This window comes from Nicotiana sylvestris, chromosome 3, assembly GCF_000393655.2.
Source record: "Nicotiana sylvestris chromosome 3, ASM39365v2, whole genome shotgun sequence".
Taxonomy (NCBI): Eukaryota; Viridiplantae; Streptophyta; class Magnoliopsida; order Solanales; family Solanaceae; genus Nicotiana; species Nicotiana sylvestris.
Window position 1 is genome coordinate 143,421,845 of NC_091059.1, and position 22,775 is coordinate 143,444,619.

General features: G+C 41.2%; 1 protein-coding gene across 1 annotated transcript in view; it reads right to left on the bottom strand.

Annotated features, from left to right (window-relative positions):
• The window catches only part of LOC138888114 (uncharacterized), a 37,653-nt gene extending 19,273 nt beyond the window's left edge, over positions 1-18,380 (bottom strand). The window contains exons 1-2 of the mRNA XM_070169927.1: positions 17,898-18,380; positions 16,290-17,342 (exon numbers count right to left, since the gene is read on the bottom strand). Of these exons, the coding sequence (XP_070026028.1) occupies positions 16,290-17,342; positions 17,898-18,380 (1,536 nt within the window). The remainder of the gene's footprint in view (positions 1-16,289; positions 17,343-17,897) is intronic.
• Between the last annotated feature and the right edge of the window lie 4,395 nt (positions 18,381-22,775).

The window sequence follows — 22,775 nt, forward strand, 5'->3', positions numbered from 1 at the left end:
CAAAAGGTGGGTTGGACATCACCCGACTTATTTATGACAAGATTAAAATTTTTGATTTTTAGCTATTTTAGCAAAAGGTGGGGTTGGACCCGATGAGGGTTGCCTACGTATCTCACATCCGGTGAGAATCAAACCCGCGTAGTTCGGGCGAATAAACTATTTTTGAGAGGACCCTTTTCCATTTTCTATATTTTTTGTTTTTATTATTTTTCCCACAACAATCAAATAGACTATTATTTTTCATTCATAACAAACAAACAAATTAACGAAAAATATAAAACATTCCTTCTTTTTTTTTTTTTTGCAAAAGGTGGGGTTGGACCCGATGAGGGTTGCCTACGTATCTCACATCCGGTGAGAATCAAACCCGCGTAGTTCGGGTAAATAAACTATTTTTGAGAAGACCCTTTTCCATTTTCTATATATATATATATTTATTTATTTATTTATTATTATTTTCACAACAATCAAATAAACTATTATTCTATTATTTTCATTTATAACAAACAAACGAATTAACGAAAAACATAAAACATTCCTTCTTTTTTGAGAAGGTGGGGTTGGACCCGATGAGGGTTGCCTACGTATCTCATATCCGGTGAGAATCAAACCCGCGTAGTTCGGTCCAATGAACTACTTTAAAAGAAGAAAGGAAGCATTTTTTTTGATTGATTTTCTTTTTAAAATAAACACTTCTAAGATATATTTTTTTTGAATTTTCATTTGCTCTTTTTTTTCTTTATTCTAAAGAAGAAGAAGAAAATATTTTTTCGAAATTTTACTTTTAATAAAAGAAGTGCTTTCTCAAAATGTTTTTTTTTTGAATTTTGAATCTTCTTTTCAATTTTGAAAAAAAGAATCAAAATATTTTCGGATTTGCTTTTTTATTTTATTTTATTTTATATTATATTATTTTTTTGAAAACAATTAGAAAAACTTCCTAGAGAAGCCAATAATGGAGAAAATATTTTTGGATTATTTTAATTTTTGTCATTTTCATAAATAAATAAATAACACATATTTTAAAAACAAGACACTTTTTTTTCATTTTTATGACAAGACAAACAATTTTCTTTTCTATTAACGCTTTTTTTTTTATATATAAAACAAACTAATAAGACATATATTTTTTATTTTATATTCTCAAAATTTCGGCAGAGTTTCGACACTACTTGGACATTTGTTTTTTTTTTCTAAAAATAAGTAGTTATATTTCTATACTGCCATTTCCTCATCTTTTCACGATTTTCTAATTTGTGGAAAACGATGACAACATACAAAATCTTTTGAATTTTCATGCCTTGTTTTTATATGTATTTTTTATTTTTTATATTTATTGTTATTTTCTTTCAAAAATGTGGCATGAGAGACATAATGATTTCCAAGACTTCTTGGATTCCGCAAATGCTCCCCATGCGCTTTTCCCAACATATGAAGCGTGGGGGACATATGGGAATTCCAAGACTTCTTGGATTCCACAAATGTTCCCCATGTGCTTTCCCAAAAGCAAGCGTGGGGGACATAGGGAATTTCAAGGCTTCTTGGATTCCACAAATGTTCCCCATGCTTTGATTAAAATAACATCATGCTGGAAATGACCAAATGACCCATTCGCCCTTGACTGAATACAACATGTAGCACATAGGATGCCATAAGATGGTCTATTATTTTCAGGTTGCTTGTCCTAGACGGACCCAACCCCTGTGTTGAGTCCCCTAAGTCAAATGCACATGATGCAAATAAACGTTCCTACTAGGGATCCGGCATGTGGCTTTGTTATACTAGGTTCAAAAAACCTGGGTCGGTGTTCTAGACAGTGTACCCGAGCGGACAACTCGAGCTGAGGAAGGAGCTCCTTTCCGGGAACCAAAAGGCCAGCCGGCTTAGAAACTTTCCGAGCCTCTTTTATTTAGGGTATGACACTAACAGAATAGGGAGTCTCAACCAGTAAGCACATCCCCGGAGGTAAGAAGAGAAGGATTTCGGCACAGTTTATATACAGTTCAAATAATATCAAAGCGGTAAAAGCGGCATTTAATCCAACCAGTAAGCACATCCCCGGAGATAGCAGATGTATCTAGTGCTTTTGAATCCAAACGTATATAGTTGTATAAACCCAACAATCCAAGTTAAAACTCAACTTCATGCTATTAACTAACAAACTACGTGAGTCATTGATGGATTCCCTTAAGCACAGATTAAATTATGACTCATTGTCTATGAATAAAGTATCTAATGCTAAATGAATTTGAATCATACTAAAACTATACTAAGCAACTGTATTAATACAATTCCCAATTACGCCAGCCCAAAAAAATCCAAAACTAAATGCAAATGATTTGAAGTTAGTCCATTACTTGACTGTTTGATGATTAATTGTAATATGCAGATCAGGAATCAATTAATTCTGTTGTTGACTTTCAATTAAACTAATGACAATATTAAGATTATTAAGTACGCAAAATTCCAGCAACTATATAGTCCATTAACAGTCCAAAGCAAATCAAATTATACCATAGCTATCCAAACAAATACCAACCAAAACTAAGCTGTATTAAGTAATTACACATCAACTAATATCTATTTTTTGAAACATAAGTACAGGGTAAGCTACATGAGCACATAGGCAAAGCATGAGTATTTCCATTTCTTCATCTTTCAAGTCAGAGATACATCAAAGCTTAATTCGAGTGCGTACCTGGATGTTGAAAAAAAAAACAAGAAGAAGAAGAAGAAGAAGATCAGCAAAAGCAATATGGCAGCAGTAACACAGCAAATAACAACAGCAACAGCAGCAGTAACTGTCACACCTCCTTTTTCCGCGCCCGCGGGGCGCAGGGGAGTTTTTTCCAATTAAAGGACAACCGAAACGGGATTTATTTGTTTATTTCAGAGTCGCCACTTGGGAGATTTAGGGTGTCCCAAGTCACCAATTTTAATCCCGAATCGAGGAAAAGAATGACTCTATATTACAGTCTGCGTACCAGAAATCTAGATAAGGAATTCTGTTAACCCGGGAGAAGGTGTTAGGCATTCCCGAGTTCCGTGGTTCTAGCACGGTCGCTCAACTGTTATATTTGGCTTATTTATCTGATTTTTAATACAATATGAACTTATGTGCAAATTTATCTTTTAACCGCTTTATTATTATTGTTTTTACAAGAATGTGAACATCGCTTAAAATATATCTTTGGACTGTGTCACATGAAATGCACCCACAATCCGAAACATATTTTATTTGATGTTTTAGGATTTGGATTTGGGTCGCATGAAATGCACACCCGAGCTTAAGAAAGTAAATTATTAAACACGCGCCTAAAGAGACTATCGCGTTATTATTTTGCGGAGGCCGCGAAATTCGCTAAACGACCCTCCTGAATTCTAAGTAATTTTAAACAAGTATTTACTGAGGGCCCCGCAATTTGTATTTTTATTCGGCGAGGCTCATCTCATTCTTATTTTTTAAAGAATTTGCAACGTCATGGAAATGCATCTCGGGCCACGCCACAATCAATGCGCCCGTGACTAGAGACATATTTCGACTCCGTTGAGATTTGGATTTGGGTCACATAAATGTGCACCCGAGTTTAGGGAGATAACATTATTAAAGGCGCGCCTAAAGCAACTAGCGCATTATTATTTTGGGGTAGGGCCGTGAAATTTGCTAAACGACCCATCCCGGAATCTAAGTATTTAATACATATACTTTGTGAGGGCCCCGCAATTTGTCCCTTTTATTTGGCGAGGCTCGTCTCATTTTATTTTTTTATTATTATTATTTATTTATTTATTTATTTATTTATTTATTTTTTTATATTTTTAAAGGGATGCCATTTTTACGCTTTTAACCATACTAAAACTTACGGCCTCTTTACAACTAAAATCCCATGACTTGTTAGAAGTTTAATAAAAGGAGTTTAGTGAATGAGTGTTTCGGCAGCAGTAACAACATGCAATAATACTATTTTTTCGAATGATCTAAGCGAAGTAAAGGACGAACAAATTAACGTCAAACTTGTGTCATAGAACAACTAGTCAAACTTAATTAAACGACATCAAATAAATAAGAATAACATAACATGAGAATGAACCAAAATGCAGACAATGAAACATAGGCAGAAAATTTCCATACCAATTTTTATATTACATCTCAAACATTCAACGTAAGTTTATTTATCTAATACATCGAGGTTTACTAACCTTAGCACCTCGACCAACTCAGAGCGACAAACACGATTCCGATGGAACTTAAGCCGGACCTTTCTGAACGAAGAACAACGACGGAACCTCGGACAGCGCCTCGACGTACCGGACCTCGACGAACAAAACAACCTCACCGGATTGAAGCAACGGCTGAGCTGCTCAGCAACGCAGCGACGCAGCAACAGCTGCTGTATTTTTCGACGCAGCAACTGTTGCGAGAAGCTGCAACAAAGGGGTCGTTGGAGGTGATGATGGGAGGCTGGTTGTGGTGAAGGGCTCCGACGAGGGGGAGGGTTGCGGATGGTTGTTTTTAACAGTAGGGTTTTTTCCTTTCTTCTTCAGGAAGAAGACGAGGATACAGTCCTCGACGATGGTTAGGGGTCCGGTCTTCGACTGGTCGTCGCGGGTAGTAGGGTTGGTTGTTTGATGATGGTTTAGGGTCGGAGGTTTTGGTGGACTGTTTGGTGCGACAGCGGAGGTGCCGGCGTCAATGGAGGTGGGCGTTTGGTGATGTTGGTCAGTGGTTGACGCGGTGGAGCTGGAGGTTGCTGTTCCGGCGTCGGGGAAGGTGACGGACTGGTTGACGTCGAAGGTTATAGCGTCGTTTGGTGAGTTGAAGAAGAGGACGACGGTTAGGGGGTCCGGTGGTTTTTTGTGTTCGAGGAGGTGATAGAGGAGGTGACGGACTGGTTATGGATTCGGGTGGTTTCAGGCGATGGAGGAGGCTGGTAGGAGGAGGGTGGTTGCCTGGAGGTTTTGGCGATGGGAGGAGCTGGGGTTTTTCGTGGGTTTTTGTAGGGTTTTCCCCAGAAGAACGAAAATGAACAGTAGTCCCCCCTTTTTAAATTTTTCAAAGTCTCTTTTTCAATTCCTCCCCGGTCCTTTTTCGTTGGTCCGTGTTTTTGTAATACAATGCCCATGAAAATGAGCCCCACGCGTGGTGGGGTTCGAGGCATATGTCCCCCACGCGTGGTGGGGTTCCCCACGTGTCCTGGACACGGTTTATTATGGGCTAGGTCCGAAAATTAGGCCTAAAACCGGGTAGTTTGAACCCGAATATTATTCTTTTGCCCGGACCCGAGAAATAGGAACACGTTGCTTAACTAGTCCTATGTAAGCAAAATAACTACCAAAAATAAGACTAGTATTTAAACAAAACTATATCTTTTTAAATATTTTTCAAGGTTTAAAATAGCTACAAAATATTAATAAAACTATTTGTAATTTTCGTTTTTAAGATAAAATATGAAGTAATTTTTTTGTATTTTTCAAAGTTAAAATGACTATAGAATATTAATAAAACTTATATTTATTTATTTTTTGTAATTTTCGTTCTTTAATAAAGACAAAAATATGAAGTAATATTTTTTGTATTTTTCAAAATTATAATGACTGCAAACATTAATAGAACTATATTTTTGTAATTTTTGAATTTATATAAAGTACCAAAATAAAGTACAATTTTTTTTGTATTTTTCAAGTTTATGAGAAATACATAAACTAAAATTATATATATATTTTTTGTGATTTTTCTTTTTGCAACGAAATAAAGTAAAATAGTTAAAATGACTATATTGGACCCAATTTCACATATTCACGCTAAAAATGTGAAAATTCTCGGGGAGGGTCAAAAATCACGTGCTTACAGCTGCCCCTCTTTGACTGGAAACACGAAGAGTTTTCCGACAAAGAACGACTAGACGTGTTTTTGACCCGACCATTACTTGGACGGACTACACTTAAGGAAAGGGAGGGAATGTGACCGAGCCCTGGTATCTGAGCTGCCTACATATCACTCTATTGTCTTAGGTTCTAAGAATCTGAAGAGGTTTTCTTTTGCTTTTGTTTGTTACTATCTCCAACTCTAGTTCAAGAAATAGAATCTCTTAGGTTCTCCCCTTTCTTGTCCGAAATCCAGTCTATTTAAAGACTAGAATTGGCCATTCTTTTATTCAAACATTTCACTTACAGCCTGTTTTATTCCCTCCTCATGTGCATTTCTACCATTTTATCATTAAACCCATGATGTTACTGATTTCCCACCAGTAAATTCACTAAGCCAACTCAAGTAGTACCCTTTTCACTAGTTAATTCAAAAAATCTATCAGTCTTTTAACTGGCCATTTCTATTTTAAAATTAAACCTCATGCTCTTTCTGATTTCCAGTCACTAAAGGCACTTAACAACATTATCACTCCCACTATTGATCCCTATTTTATTCATTAGCTTAGTGGTATGTTAGCATTAAACTGACAGACCATTAAAACTTGAACAATTTGCAGGTTTCTAACATCCCAACTCATTGACGATATTTATCCAATCGACTATATGAATTACAACATACAAGTCAATAGCTAATGATCAGAATCTAACAGTACACATAGGTGATTCAAGTTGTACTGACAAAACATGGAATTACCCTAGAAACTAATTAATCGACCAAACTCATTCCAATCGATTATACAGTTTAGCACATACACTTAACAAACGAGCAGACGAAAATTTCGACCAAATAAGAGGTCTGATTTGGAGAAGAAGAAGAACAAAGCACAAAAATTGGAAATAAAATTATTCTAACCACACAAACGAATAACAAAACAAACAAAAATAGAACAAACATAAAGGGAAAAGGAAATACCTCAAGTAAAACTAGATGACCCAGGTCTGAACTCAGACTCGACCTTTTTGAAGTCAAATGGACCTTAATCAAGTGTTCTCAATGGAGAACACTTCGACTAAGGTCTATTAGATCCCAAACCTCTGCTAATTTGGACAAATTCCTGGTTCTTGGATTTCTAGGGTTCTTGGGGCTCAAATTAGGGGTTCGAACTTTTCTGGTTCGATTCGAACCAAACCAGGCTTGGTTTGGTCACAAGGGAGGTCAGGGGAGTAACTGATGTGCATTTGGGATCGGTTAGTACAAGTTGAGGTTTGGCTCGAATCTTCAGATGAAGATTCGAGACGATGTAGGTTGATTCGAACCAAACGAATTGCAGATTCGTGTCCAGGGGGTCGAGGTGCACTAGGGGTGTTAATTTGGTGGTCACCGGCATCGTCGCCGCCAGGTTTCAGGCTTAGGGATTCAATGGCAGCTAGGGTTTGCTGAGGGTTTCGTCTCCGAGTTGATAGAGACGAAGGGGTGCATGGGGGGTGTTTGGTTACGGGGGCATGAGGTAAGAGAGAAGGGTTAATATACGGGATGGGGAGTTGAATTTTGGCCGTTGGATCATTGATGATCAACGGCCTTGATTTTTTCACTTAAGGGGACGACGTCGTTTGGTTTAGTGTTGGGAATGGATCAATCCGGGTACCAGTGGGTCGGGTATCTGGGAAAGCCTGGAGCCGTTAGATGAAGTGAGATGAACGGCTCAAATCAAATATACCTAAACGACGTCGTTTGGAAGCCCATGTCGTGGACTGGGTCAGCGTGATGGATTGGGCCTGATTTTCAATTGAATTTTTGGCCCAAATCAGGTATTTTCCTCCATTTTCATTCTTTTAATTTAAACAAAAATTCCTAATTAAATTAAAACCAAAACTACACAAATATTAATTAACATTCAACAAAATTAACACACAAATTAAAACGTTTAGTTAAAATAAAATCACACAATGACGACAGATAGAATAAAAATGCATATTTTTGTGGTTTTCCCTTTGAAAACTAAATTATGGTTTAATTAATTCCAAAATGCACAATTAAATCCTAAATATACATGCGACCCGTATTTTTTTGTATTTTTAAAATTAACTACGACAAGGTAAACATTTACGGACAAAACAATTACCAAAATGTCACGTAAATTCTCAAAATTGTATCCAAAGGTGACTTTTTGTTTTCGATTTCTTTTGGAGTAATTTCCGTGAAGCAAAAATCACGTGCTCACAGCTGCCCCTCTTTGTCTGAAAACGCGAAGAGTTTTCGCGCAAAGATAAAGTGAGCGGATACGAGCGATTTTTTCCCGTTGAATACTCCGTGTGAAGCATTTTTTTTTTGAAATATTTGACCGAACCTTTGCTTCAGAGGTTTCCTACATATCCTGGGTTAAACAGGAATCAAGTCAATGTAGTTCGAGAAGTTTTGGTAGCTGGGACTACCATGGGACTGCAATGCTGCTGTTACTGTTGTTGCATGCTGTTACTACTACTTTACCGACTTCCTTATTACACCAAAGGAGAATTAAAACTAAGCTAGATATGCCTATCAACTACTAGTTACAAGATTCCTATCTATAATTCTTTCGCAAATTGATCTTGAGTCTTAGCTGATTCTGCTTGTAGACGTCGATCTGAATCTTGATGCTCGCAAGTTGTAGGCGATTGTTTATTTCTGCAGCATTGAGTGAAGTGGGATTGACGGAGCTCGTGACTTCAATCAGATCTTGAGCGATCCGCACTTTGTTTGCTCTAGTATTTGGGCTCATCTTCTTTTTGTTCTTTTCTTACTTCCTTTATTCTGGATTGAAACTCCCTCCGTAGGTTATCTCGATCCCTGTGCCTCGAGGTCAAACCTGCTCAGACAACAAAACAAACAAACAAACAAAATTGTTCTGCCCCAGTTTCACTATGAAAATTTTGTGAGTTAATTGCCATAAAAAATCTACAGAATTGATGAGGGGATTGGAAACCTCAAGTCCAAAAGATGCAACTCAATGTCGGCTAAAGAAAAATCGCTCAACTCAGGGGTTGGAGCCCTAATGTCGGCTAAAGGAAACTTGCTCAACTCAGGGATTGGGGCCCTAATGTCGGCTAAAAGAAAATTGCTCAACTCAGGGATTAGAGCCCTAATGTCGGCTAAAGGAAAATTGCTCAACTCAAGGATTGGAGCCCTAATGTCGGCTAAACGAAAATTGCTCAACTCAGGGATTGGAACCCTAATGTCGGCTAAAAGAAAATTGCTCAACTCAGGGATTGGAGCCCTAATGTCGGCTAAAAGAGAATTGCTCAACTCAGGGATTGGAGCCCTAATGTCGGCTAAAAGAAAATTGCTCAACTTAGGGATTGGAGCCCTAATATCGTCTAAAAGAAAATTGCTCAACTCAGGGATTGGAGCCCTAATGTCGGCTAAAAGAAAATCGCTCAACTCAGGAATTGGAGCCCTAATGCCGGCTAAAGGAAAATTGCTCAACTCAGGGATTGGAGCCCTATGTCGGCTAAAGGAAACTTGCTCAACTCAGGGATTGGAGCCCTAATGTCGGCTAAAAGAAAATTGCTCAACTCAGGGATTGGAGCCCTAATGTCGGCTAAAGGAAACTTGCTCAACTCAGGGATTGGAGCCCTAATGTCGGCTAAAGGAAAATCGCTCAACTCAGGGATTGGAGCCCTAATGTCGGCTAAACGAAAATTGCTCAACTCAGGGATTGGAGCCATAATGTCGGCTAAAAGAAAATCGCTCAACTCAGGGATTGTAGCCCTAATGTCGGCTAAAAAAAATCGCTCAACTCAGGGATTGGAGCCCTAATGTCGGCTAAACGAAAATCGCTCAACTCAGGGATTGGAGCCCTAATGTTGGCAGAGGTGACTAGGGAATGGAGGCCCTATGTCTAAAATCTCGACTTAGGGATTGGAGCCCTAATGTTGGTAAAAGTGACTAGGGAATGGAGGCCCTATGTCTAAAATCTCAACTTAGGGATTGGAGCCCTAATGTTGGTAAAGGCGACTAGGGAATGGATGCCCTATGTCTAAAATCTCAACTTAGGGATTGGAGCCCTAATGTTGGCAAAGGTGACTAGGGAATGGAGGCCCTATGTCTAAAATCTCAACTCAGAGATTGGATCCTTAATGTTGGCTAAAGGAAAATTGCTCAACTCAGGGATTGGAGCCCTAATGTTGGCAAAGGTGACTAGGGAATGAAGGCCCTATGTCTACAATCTCAACTCAGGGATTGGAGCCCTAATGTTGGCAAAGGTGACTAGGGAATGGAGGCCCTATGTCTAAAATCTCAACTCATGGATTAGAGCCCTAATGTTGGCAAAGATGACTAGGGAATGGAGGCCCTATGTCTAAAATCTCAACTTAGGGATTGGAGTCCTAATGTTGGCGAATAATAGGTTGATATTGGGGATTCTAAACTAACCCCTTTTTTGGAATTTTCTTCTTATTTCTCTTTTCGTTTTTTGTTTAGTAAAAATGCAGGAAAGAATTTGGAGGAAACTTTCCTTTTGGGTTGATTCCTTGCTGCAAAGCTGTTTCTTGCACTTGTGCATTTCTTTTCCTTTTTGGTTGCACCTGCTTCTTGCACGGTTGCTTTGGATTGCACCTGTTTCAATTTTCCAAACAAAGAACAATTGTCAGTTTGAAAACGGTAGTTGGTTCGGTGGCCTTGATCATTCCAATTGCTTGGTCCCGGCCTCATTTCTGTTGAGAAACTTTGCCATTGATTTGCTTCAAAGGCGACCCCCTTCCAAACTGATAAGACTCAGATTTTAGGATTTCATGATGACTCGCCTGTGTAAGGCTTTGGTTCTCATTCCGCTTCCCAGACCTTTGCCTTTGACTTTTTTTTAATGCCTTTGCTTTGGAGGTAATCAAACATCATGATCAGTCGGGATTGGACTGACGCACCACTGAGGCTGGGTATTTTCTTCACCTCTTGCCAGATGGAGCTCTGTGAAACCGGTCCTGCCACCTTTTCTTTCTAACACATTTTGGAATTTAGGGTTAAGACAAAAGGGATTCAAGGAAAGGTAAACAAAGAGCGGAGAAACGAATTTAAAAGAGAAGCGTCCCTTTCGGGGGAAAAGAAGGACTTATCTAAGGTGCATGTTGGCTTCAAACTGACATGACATGCTTTTTGGACTGGATGCCCGAACCTCATGAACTTGCATTTCCTCATGAACCAAAACGGATCTATGTTTCCCAACCAGGGAACCTTGCCAGAACTTTCTGTGGTGAAATCATCTTTTCGACCGACAGCGCCCTTTGCGGGTTTTCGCTAGCCGACCTCTCTCATTTCTCTTCTCACCGTCGCCCGATAGTACTTTTTGCGGGTTTTCACTAAAAAGACTCTCTCATTCTTGGTTTCTCTACTCTCGTCGCCTTAGGGTGCCCGAAGGTTTTCACCGACAAGACTCTCTCATTTTATTTCTCTCAATTTTAGAATGCATCGACTTCCAACCATGATATTTCTCGGTTTCCCCCGCCTTTGGCAATTGATCCGAAGGACTTATACTTGGTTTTTGGTAAAGAGAATTGTGGATGAAATTACAACTTGGGAACCATTTGGTGTGCCCGTGGTTGAACCATTATAACATTTGCCCCAGTTTCAACTTCAGGGAAAATTGGATTTTTGTTTTGGTGTGACTGAACCCCAGAGAGAGGCTGTCTGCGTATCCTTTCGGAATTAAGTGAGACGTAGTTCAGGCTAATCATTTTTTTTTCAACGGTGCTTTTGGATTCCAAAGAGGGTAGCCAAAGAAATGTAACCGGCTCAAAGGGTTTGTAGAAAGAGTTGATAGTGTTTGGGTAGTGGGAATAAAAGCCTTCATCATCTCAAATGTGCCAACACACCACCGAAGTAAACTCAGACATAGTACCTTTTGACTGCATCTGCGTTCACAGCTGTTTCAGGATCATTTCCTTCAATATCACCCAGATACAACGCTCCTCTTGGCAATATTTTCCTGATGATGTACAGACCTTTCCAATTAGGAGCAAATTTTCCTTTTGCTTCCTGGTGATGTGGAAGAATGCGCCTCAACACTAGTTGACCTACCTCAAAATTCCTGGGTCGCACTTTCTTGTTGTAAGCACGGGCCATTCTTTGTTGGTACAACTACCCATGACAGACCGCAGCCATTCGCTTTTCATCAATTAAGGTCAACTGCTCCAATCGAGTCTTAACCCATTCGTTATCTTCAATCTCTGCTTCAACAATGGTTCGGAGTGAAGGAATCTCTACCTCTACCGGTATCACAGCCTCGGTCCCATAAACCAACAAGTATGGGGTTGCCCCTACCGATGTGCGTACTGTAGTGCGATATCCCAGCAAGGCAAAAGGTAACTGTTCATGCCATTGTTTGGAACTCTGGATTGTCTTCCTCAAAATCTTCTTGATGTTTTTGTTTGTTGCTTCAACAGCGCCATTGGCCTTGGGCCGATAAGGAGTGGAGTTCTTATGCGTTATTTTGAACTGTTCGCATACATCCTCCATCAAATGACTATTCATGTTTGCCGCATTATCTGTGATGATAGTTGCAGGAATACCGAAACGACAAATAAGATTTGAATGTACAAAATCTACCACGGCTTTCTTAGTGACCAATTTGAGAGTGACAGCTTCGGCCCATTTTGTGAAGTAATCAATAGCGACCAATATGAATCTGTGTCCATTTGAGGCTTTTGGCTCAATTGGCCCAATGACGTCCATACCCCAGGCAACAAATAGCCAAGGTGCAGACACGGGATGCAGTTCTGTGGGAGGTGCATGAATCAAATCACCGTGCACCTGACACTGATGACACTTTTGAACGAAACTAAAACAGTCCTTTTCCATGTTCATCCAGTAATAACCCGCTCGAAGGATTTTCTTTGCTAAAACATACCCGTTCATGTGGGGCCCACATACTCCCACGTGTACCTCATGCATGATTCTTCCAGCCTCTTCTGCGTCAACACATCTCAACAAATTGAGATCCGGGGTTCTTTTATACAATACCTCGCCGCTCAAAAAGAATCCACTCGCATGCCGCCTAATAGTTCTCTTTTGATCTCCAGTAGCATGTTCGGGGTATTCTTGTGTTTTCAAGAACCTCTTAATATCATGGTACCATGGCTGGGTACTTGGTCCCGCCTCGATTACATTACAGTAACCATGTCTTTCCCTGATTTGGATTTCCAAGGGATCGATGTGGGTATTGCCTGGATAAGGTAACATTGAAGCTAAGGTGGCAAGTGCATCGGCTAGTTTATTGTGACACCGCGGGATATACTTGAACTTTATTGATTTGAATCGCTTGCTGAGATCCTCCACGTGCTGCCGGTAAGGATTAAGCTTGACATCTCGAGTTTCCCATTCACCCTGGGCTTGTCGGATAATCAGATCAGAATCCCCCATAATCAACAAATCTTCAACATATTGATCGATCGCCATATTCATGCATATAATGCAGGCTTCATATTAAGCTGTATTGTTCGTGCAAAAGAAACGAAGCTTAGCTATAGCCGGATAGTGTTGACCAGTGGGTGAGATCAAGATTGCCCAATTCCTACACCTTTGGTGTTTACAGCCCCATCAAAGAACATCTTCCAAGCATGAGCGTCTTCCGAGACTAACCCTATGGTGTTTATCTCTTCATCTGGAAAATAAGTACTCAATAGTTGGTACTCATCATCAATCGGGTTCTCAGCCAAATGATCTGCTAACGCCTGGGCTTTTATTGCCGTGCGAGTGACATAGACTATGTCGAATTCAATAAGCAAGATTTGCCACTTTGCTAATCTCCCAGTAGGCATCGGTTTCTGGAATATGTACTTCAAAGGATCCAACCTGGTTATGAGGTAAGTTATATGAGCTTGGAGATAATGTCTCAATTTTTGAGCGACCCACGTCAAAGCACAACACGTTCTTTCCAACAAAGTGTACTTGGCCTCATAACCGGTGAACTTCTTGCTTAAGTAATAGATCGCCTGCTCTTTCTTTCCAGTTATGTCATGTTGTCCGAGGACACAACCGAAAGAATTTTCCAAGACCGTCAGATACAAGAACAGGGGTCTCTTTAGCTCTGGCGGGACCAAAACTGGAGGATTTGAAAGATATTCTTTGATCTTGTCAAAAGCCTCTTGACACTCAGCCGTCCATTTGATTCCTGCATCCTTCCTCAATAGCTTGAATATGGGCTCACATGTGCTAGTTAGTTGGGCAATGAATCGACTGATATAGTTTAACCTGCCCAATAGACTCATCACGTCTTTCTTCGTTCTTGGAGGAGGTAAATCTCGGATAGACTTTATCTTTGTTGGATCTAACTCGATACCTCTCCTGCTTACTATGAAACCCAGAAGGTTGCCCGATGGGACTCCGAAGGCGCACTTAGCCGAATTCAGCTTCAGGTCGTACTTTCTCAGCCTCTCAAAAAATTTCCTCAAGTCTCGAACATGATCGTCCTGAGTCCTGGACTTGACTATCACGTCGTCTACATACACCTCTATCTCTTGATGCATCATATCATGAAAAATGGCAGTCATGGTTCTCTTGTAAGTTGCCCCGGCATTCTTTAAACCGAACGGCATAACCCAATAATAGTAAGTACCCCAAGGTGTAGTGAAGGCGGTTTTCTCGGCATCTTCTTCATCCATCAACACCTGATGATATCCAGCGTAACAATCTACGAAAGACTGTATCTCATGTTTGGCATAGTTATTAACAAGGATGTGGATGTTGGGCAACGGAAAATTGTCTTTGGGACTTGCCTTATTCAAATCTCGATAATCCACACACACCCGAGTTTTCCCATCTTTCTTTGGTACAGGAACTACATTAGCCAACCACGTAGTATACTGGACTACCCGAATTACTCTTGTTTTCAACTGCCTTGTGATTTCTTCTTTGATCTTATCACTGATGTCAGTCTTGAACTTCCTCTGCTTCTGTTGAACTGGAGGACAATCAGGGTAAATTGGCAATTTATGCACCACTAGATCAACACCTAATCCTGGCATGTTATCGTATGACCAAGCAAACACATCTTTAAATTCAAAGAGGAGTCGAATTATTGCATCTCGCGTTTTCTCATCTATGTGAATGCTTATTTTGGTTTCTCGGATTTCTTCAGGAGTTCACAAATTAACCGGTTCGGTGTCATTCAAATTCGGCTTAGGTTTATTCTCAAAGTGTTCCAATTCTCGATTTATTTCCCTAAAAGCCTCTTCTTCGTCATATTCCGGTTCTTGGTTCATTATTTCACAATTAGATGGCTCGTTTGGATTTGGGCGTGAAGTCCGCAAGCATGTCATATTATTTAAATCCGTATTATTATAACTGAAAGGAAAAGATAAAAGAAAAATAGTAAAATAAGAAAGAATAAAGAAAATAAATGAAATACTGATTTTATTCCTTGGAATTGGGAAGATAACAGGGTTTATATTTCAGGAAGTTAAAATGGGAAACTAAAGAAAAACATCCGAGTTACACCCTGGGATAACCCGTGATGCAGGAAAGGTGGCAGACAAGTCTACCCGGACTCCTGCCTAACTGGGAACGGTGTAGCCTCCCAATTTTGAAGCTTAGCATTTGGCCCCATGTATAGCACCTCAGCGGTGCTTGTGCCTTCTCCCAGCTGAACCATGTGGGTTTCATATAGTATCTTTCTCATGGCCCCACAGATCTCCTTAATCTCTTCGGTAGTAAAGGCCTCATCTTCTTATTTATTCTGGTATTTTGGCTTGACAAACGTTCTGTAAAGATGCGGAACCGGTTGAGGCAAGACCCAACCATTCTTCTTTCTATCGTTTGCCCATCTTATATCAGCTGAAGTGGGTCTGAAACCTACCCCGAAGAATTTCTTAGTGGAAGGCAAGGTGATAGGTTCAATTATTCATTGCAACGATTTTCCAAGTCCTTCTCCCAGTTTGAATCCCCGTCGGATCATTTCTTTAGCAACCATGATTGAAGCGTTGTACAAGAAAGGTTGGGGGAAAGGGCTCCCTTCTTCATACTGCTCCGCCAGCACAATTTAGAAAGCCTGATAAATTGTGTGCTCACTCCCTTCTCTTGCTTCATGATATGGGATGGATGGGTCCCGATAAATAGACTGTTCGTCTTCTCCGTGGACCACAATTTCCCGATCTTCATATTCAAACTTCACCATTTGGTGGAGAGTGGAGGGTACAACCCCTGCAATATGAATCCAAGGTCTTACGAGGAGGAAGTTGTAAGATGTGTCCATATCCAGTACCTGGAAAGCTACTTCGAACTCCACCGGCCCGATAGTCAATATCAGGTCTATTTCTCCGAGGGTGTCCCTCTTGATGCCATCAAAAGCTCTTACACAGACATTATTGGGGCGAATCCTTCCGGTCCCAATTTCCATTCTTTGCAGCGTAGAGAGCGGACAAATGTCAACACCCGAACCCCCATCCAACATTACTCGCTTGACGTAGTAGTCTTCACACTTGACTGTCAGATGTAAAGCCTTGTTGTGAGCTGCTCCCTCCGGAGGCAAATCGTTCTTGCTAAAAGAAACTTGATTAACCACAAAGAACCTTTCCGTCATTCTTTCAAGTTGTTCAACTGAAGTCTCAGCCGGCACATACGCTTCATTCAGGGTTTTGAGCAGGATCTTTTGATGTTCGGCGGACCTCATTAGCAAAAATAGCATAGACACTTGTTCAGGGTATTTGCGCAACTGATCCACCACTGCATAGTCAGGAATATTCATCTTCTGGAAGAAAGCCTCTGCTTCTTCAGCGCTTACGGGCTTCTTGGGTGGGAAGCGCTTCCGTGTGACATTGTTCACTTCTTGAATGTCTGAATATTTTCCAGCAGAAGTATTTTCTGGAAGTTCCCTCGTGATTTCTTTGCCTTTGTATGTAACCAATGTTTGGTGATAATTCCACGGTATCGTAGATGGGTCTGTCATTGGCTTCTGTGGCACGCGTCCGATAACCGCTGGCTCATTCAGCCGAGGCGGTCTAATCGTCCCCCGGACCACATATGCCCCCTTTGACACGTACATCGGCATTCCCCTTTTCATTTCGAATCTCTGTGGCTTCTCTGATCGACCTCGTGGAACATAGAGAACCTCATTCTTCGAAGGCACCATCGTTTCTGTCTTTGTCTCAGCCTTCTTTTCGAGCTCAACCTTGACAGTATTAGTCTTCTTTTCCCCTTTCTCTTGCTTCGGGGCTGCTTTAAGCTTTTTCTCTGCATTGACAATGGCGATTATAGCTTTTAGGGCAGGATCAAACTCCTTGTCCTCACAAATCATCCCAATCAACAGCCCATTATTGTGAGCGGGCAACGGATTGTTGGTCACATTTGGGACCTCCTCGTCCCTTAATACTATCTTTTCCTGTTCTATTAAGTTCTCTACTGCCCTTTTTAAAGTCCAATAATCATTGGTATCATGCCCTTCTACTCTAAGCACACCTGACACCGGCTCTGTAAGCAGGTGATGCTGGATTTTGCCTTGTCTGAGGGACTGGTTGCAGGAAACCCATCTGGACCAGTTTTGGGAATAGGGTAGAATACGGTTCACCAATGGGTGTGAAAGTTTGTCTTCTGGGTGGTTCTTGAGGATGGAAGTTATTCTAGGGTAGTTGTGGATTATAGTGGTTTCGGTAAGGAGGCTGATTTCTGGGAGGTGGAGCTTGGCTCCGATTGGCTTGTTGCGGTGGCGGGACATAAGGCTGAGTATTCATGACCGAGTATGGCTGAGGAGTATAGGCCAAATCTTGGTGAGGGTAATAGTGATGCGGGGTCCTCTCTGAAAAAAGAGATCTGGGAGTATAGTTTCTCCTTGTACCCGATGCTGCCATGAATGTTTCTTCCCTTTTCTTTCCCTTTGCTATTCCTCCAGACCCACCCTGAATGGCTTGGGAGGTAAATCTGATAGCAGATTGGCTTAGAATTCGACCCGTTTTAGCCCATTTTTTACCATTTCCCCGATCCTAATCGCTTATGCGAAAGGTTTTCCCATGGCCGACATCATGTTTTGGAAGTAATCCGATTCTTGAGCCTGGAGGAAAGTATTGACCATTTCTATTTCATCCATAGGAGGTTTTACCCTTGATGCTTGCTCGCGCCATTTAATAGAGTATTCTCTGGAGCTTTCTGAGGGTTTCTTTTTCAAGTTTGACAAAGAATTCCTGTCTGGCGTGATGTCAATATTATACTGAAACAGCCTTACAAAATCTCTGGCAAGATCGTCCCAAATGTGCCAACGAGATATGTCCTGATCCATATACCACTCTGAGGCTATGCCCACCAAGCTTTCTCCGAAGTATGCCATCAACAATTCTTCTTTGTCGCTAGCCCCACGCAATTGGTTGCAATACTTTTTTAGGTGAGCAATGGGATCGCCATGCCCATCATATTTCTCAAACTTCGGTGTTTTGAACCCTACGGGAAGGTGCACGTGAGGGAACATGCATAGATCAGTATAGGAGACACTCTTCTGCCCACTTAAACCTTGCATATTTTTTAAGCTCTGCTCGAGGATCCTCATTCTTCTCGCCATTTCATCTTATTCAAGAGCTTTGGGATTTCGGTCTTGCCCAGGCGTAAACTCGCATTGAGGCTGCTGAGGGTGAGCGTTGGTGGTAAACCGAGTTGGTTCCAGTGAGAAGGATGGTGCTTGAAATGTGAATGAGGAAGAGTCAAAATTAGGCCTGTGTATAGCGGGTTATGCCGTGATTGGACAGGGCGGTGCAGTGAATATGTTTGTAGCCACATCTGTCGGTGACATCCAGGGATAAGAATTGGAGGGTGATCCAGCGGAGTGGGCTGAAATGGTAGGATACCCGAATGGGGTGGTTGGATAACTTATGGGGACGTTGGAAGTCCCACTTGTCCTAGAGAACAGCTTGGGGAATCCAGGGATTACACTCGGCGGCTCTTTTCCATTGTTCCAGTCATCCAACATTTCCAACATGCGAAGCCGCAAGATTCTGTTTTCTTCAGCAGTTGCTGATTCGGAAGTTGGGATGGCCGAGATTGAACTCTCTTCGGAAATAGGAATCATTGGCAAAGGAGTAAGTGTGAATACTTCCTCTTGACTTAGTGACGGGAAGCTGAACACTTCCTTTTGACCTCGTAAAGTATGAATGTGAGGCCAGACCTCCACAAAACCAAACCACCTTTCTAAAAACCTGGACTTAGCAGCAAGCAAACGGTTAGTTTGAAACAAATAACAGACAGGTAATCTCACGTTGGGGTGTGATGCACCTATACAGTTAAGTGAGTTTCTACATGTTTGCATTGATGGCATGCGTCATTCCGGCTTTTCTTTATACTTCCCTTTATTTATATTTTCTTATTATATATATATATATATTTTTTTTTTATTTGAAGTTAAAAACGTGACCGGATCCGATGAGGATTACCTCCGTATCACGACGCCGCGTGAATCAGATCATTACGTAGTTCAAGACAAACAAGTGCAAAAATAAAGAAACATTTTTTATTACTAAAACATTCTATTACAAACTAAACATTTTTTGAAAAAGGGAAAATAACGGACTTGAAATAAATACAAACTCAAAAACTACTGATACACCCTGATGCGAAAAGACAAACAAAAGACGCCAAGACGGAAAATACAGACTCGACCTATAAATACATTAAAGCTTTAAAAATTGGCGCCCGCGGGGCATCGTTCGGCCTCGCCGCGGGCTTAGGTGCGAGGTCCCTTTCAAGTTATTCCAGCTCATACATGGTTCGCTTGACATAAATCATCACTGCCGAGAAGAAGGTAGTGCGGGTCATATCTTCGCACCGTAGACACCTCCTAATGATGGCATGGGCAATGGTCATAATCTTATCCCTGGTTTGCCCCTTTTCTATGAGTAGGCGCTCTATTTGATTATTACGGGCCTTCAAAACCCGAGAATCCTGGAGATGTTGATTCTGCCACTGCTGAATTTCTACTTTCATATGGGCCAGTAAATCATAACAATGTTTATTTTCAGCTTCAAAAGTTCGGGCTTGCTCAGCCGCTCTGTCCTCAAGAGTGGCCACCTTTCTCTTCAAATTGGCAATGGTTTGCTCGTGATCCCCTTTCAACTGTTGTAGGTACCGGTTGCGCTCCTCTGTTCTTTTTGCCCAGTGTGCCTCGAGTCCTGCTATGATATTCTCAAAATTCTCTGACTCACTCCGGCACTCACTAATTTCCATTTTTAAACCTTTTATCAGTCGCTCATCCGACCGGCTCCTTTGTTGGTTATCAGAGGCTATCCTTATTTGCTGGATTTGGGCCCTAATCGTCTCGTTTTCCTGGGCCAACCTATTTTTTTCTCCCAGATCAGTAGCAACTTGCACGTTGTTCTCAAATTTTAGACCTTCAATTTGTTGTTTTAGCTTGCTGATTTCAGCCTGGTAGCTTTTTTCTTTTGCTAACCAATCTCATTGCTCCTGTAATGACTCGGCAAAATTCAGGATATGGGGTCTTTTAGCCGGTCTTTTGTGCTCAAGTTCCCTTCTGTACCACACGAGGTACCCTGGTGCTACTTCACCTTTGGCCCGATCCTGCACGCAAGTATCTGCTTTTAAACATTGACATTCATTCCAGATCTGGCGGACTTTAGCTTCAGGAAATTGTCCGTCAGGGCTAATCTCAATTGCTTGAGCACTAAGATCTTCCTTATGTGGCACTATCTGTCATCTCCCGAGTTGTCTCAAAACTCGATAGGGCGCGTAAGGCTGAATGCTCTTAAGTCCTATCAATAGAAAATGGGTCCTAGCTGCCGTCATATATATGACCTCATCAACAGGCAACCATCCCAGTGTCCACTGTATTTGGCTGGTGGTGAGGGTTCGAAAGAATAACGTCCATGCCGTAACTCCCTCGGGTAGACTGGCCTCCTTGATTCTCGTGTAAAATTCTTCTATGCAAGTCTTCTTCGAGGAACCATAACTCAAAAGCTCGGAGCGGTGGCAGAGATGTTCAGTCATCCATATTTGTAGCAGCAAATTGCACCCCTCAAAAAAATTCCCTCTGGCTTTGCAGGCTGTGAGAGCTCGAAAGATATCAGATACTACCATAGGCGCAAGAGTGCTTTCATTTTGAGTGAGCAAAGTACTGACGACCCCGGATATTTTCAGATCAATGTTTCCATCTTTCCTCGGAAACACCAAAAGGCCCAAAAATGTTATCATGAAAGCCACTCGTCTATGTTCATCCCACTTCTGACGGTTGCCTTTGCTGCATAACTTGCTACCCGGATTGTTGAATCCTCTTACATGACCATATCTGTCGTATATGAAGCGCGAATTACAGAAACCTGCAGCCAAATCTGGGTTATGGACCGTCCTGGGTATCTTTAATGAATCTAGAAACCGATGTACAGTGACAGCTCTTGGGACAACCAGGTATTTTTGATTTAATGGAACTTCAGCATTTCCGATGTACCCGGCTATTTCCTCCAGAGTCGGAGTGAGTTCAAAATCGGAGAAATGAAAGACATTGTGTGTCGGGTCCCAGTAGATGACTAAAGCTCTTATTATATCTCCCGAGGCTGGATTTCCAATAAACTCGTGAGACCTTTCAGATATTTCTTGACCTCACCTTGCCCTTCACCGCCTAAATCATCTCACCATAGCCGCAACTTGACAGGGACTTTAGTCATTATCGAAAAGCGTTCATTTTGCATTGTGCTCATCCTGCACATTTATTAAGGTGATTTAAGTAAAAGATTATTTAACTCAAAGATGATTTGACTATGTTTTAGAAAAAAGATCCGATTTTCAAACACGACCTTTCAGCACTTCGGGGATGAAGATTTTAAGGCTGTGAGGGTCAACCGATCAAAAACTCTAAAGGATGATCGAAAGTGGCCGTTTATGCAAAGTCGGCCTTCTGCCATCCCTTTCGGGAACATTTGGTTGTTTTTGACAAAAATAGCATCACTTGATTTATTTATGACTCTTTTTTTCAAAATAGTGGCCCGACATTGGGAACACGGTCTCACAGAGCCTCGGGGACGAGGATTCTAAGGCTGTTGGGCAAATTGGTCAAAATTCAAAAAATGACCAAAAGCGGTTGTTTATGCAAAATCAACCTTCCGGCGCGTCCCTTTCGGGAACATTCGGCTACATTTGACAAAAGCGGCATCACCCAACTCATTTATGATGAAATTAAAATTCTGACATTTCGGCTATTCCTGAAAAAAGGGAGGTTGGACCCGATGAGGGTTGCCTACGTATCTCACACCTTGTGAGAATCAAACCGGCGTAGTTCGGGCCGATAAAACAAACTTCTTTTGAAAACAAGACTCTTTTTCTCTTTTTTTTTCTTTTTTTCATTTTCTTCAAAAATTCGGCAGAGTTCCGACACTACTAGTTTTTCAAAGCGGGTGATTTAACCTTTTTTAACCCTTGTACTTCTATCTCTCTTTCCTCAAAATATTCAAAAGCCGGTCAGCATGCAAGTCCGAAGCAAATAAATGCACAAGTAGAAGCAAGGAAGATGCATCAGGATGGTCTTTTGTCATTTTGGTACACCTGTCCTAGACAGACTCAACCCCTGTGTTGAGCCTCCAAAGTCAAATGCACATGATGCAAACAAGCGTTCCTACTAGGGATCCGGCATGAAGCTGAATTATTCTAGGTTCGTAACCTGGGTATTTGTTCTAGGCTGTGTACCCGAGCGGACAACTCGAGTCGAGAAGGGGGCTACGTACCGGGGACCCGCGGGATCGTCCGGCTTTGTAACTTGTCCGGCCTCTTTCTTATTTCAGGTATTGACACTAATAGAATAGGGAGTCTTGACCAGCAAGCTCCTCCCCGGAGGTAAGAAGAGAAGGGTTTCGACACAATTTATATACAGTTCAGATAATATCAAAATGGTAAAAGGCAACATTTAGCACGTTATGCCCAAACATGTAATAAATATCAGATAATAAAGCCAAATATAACA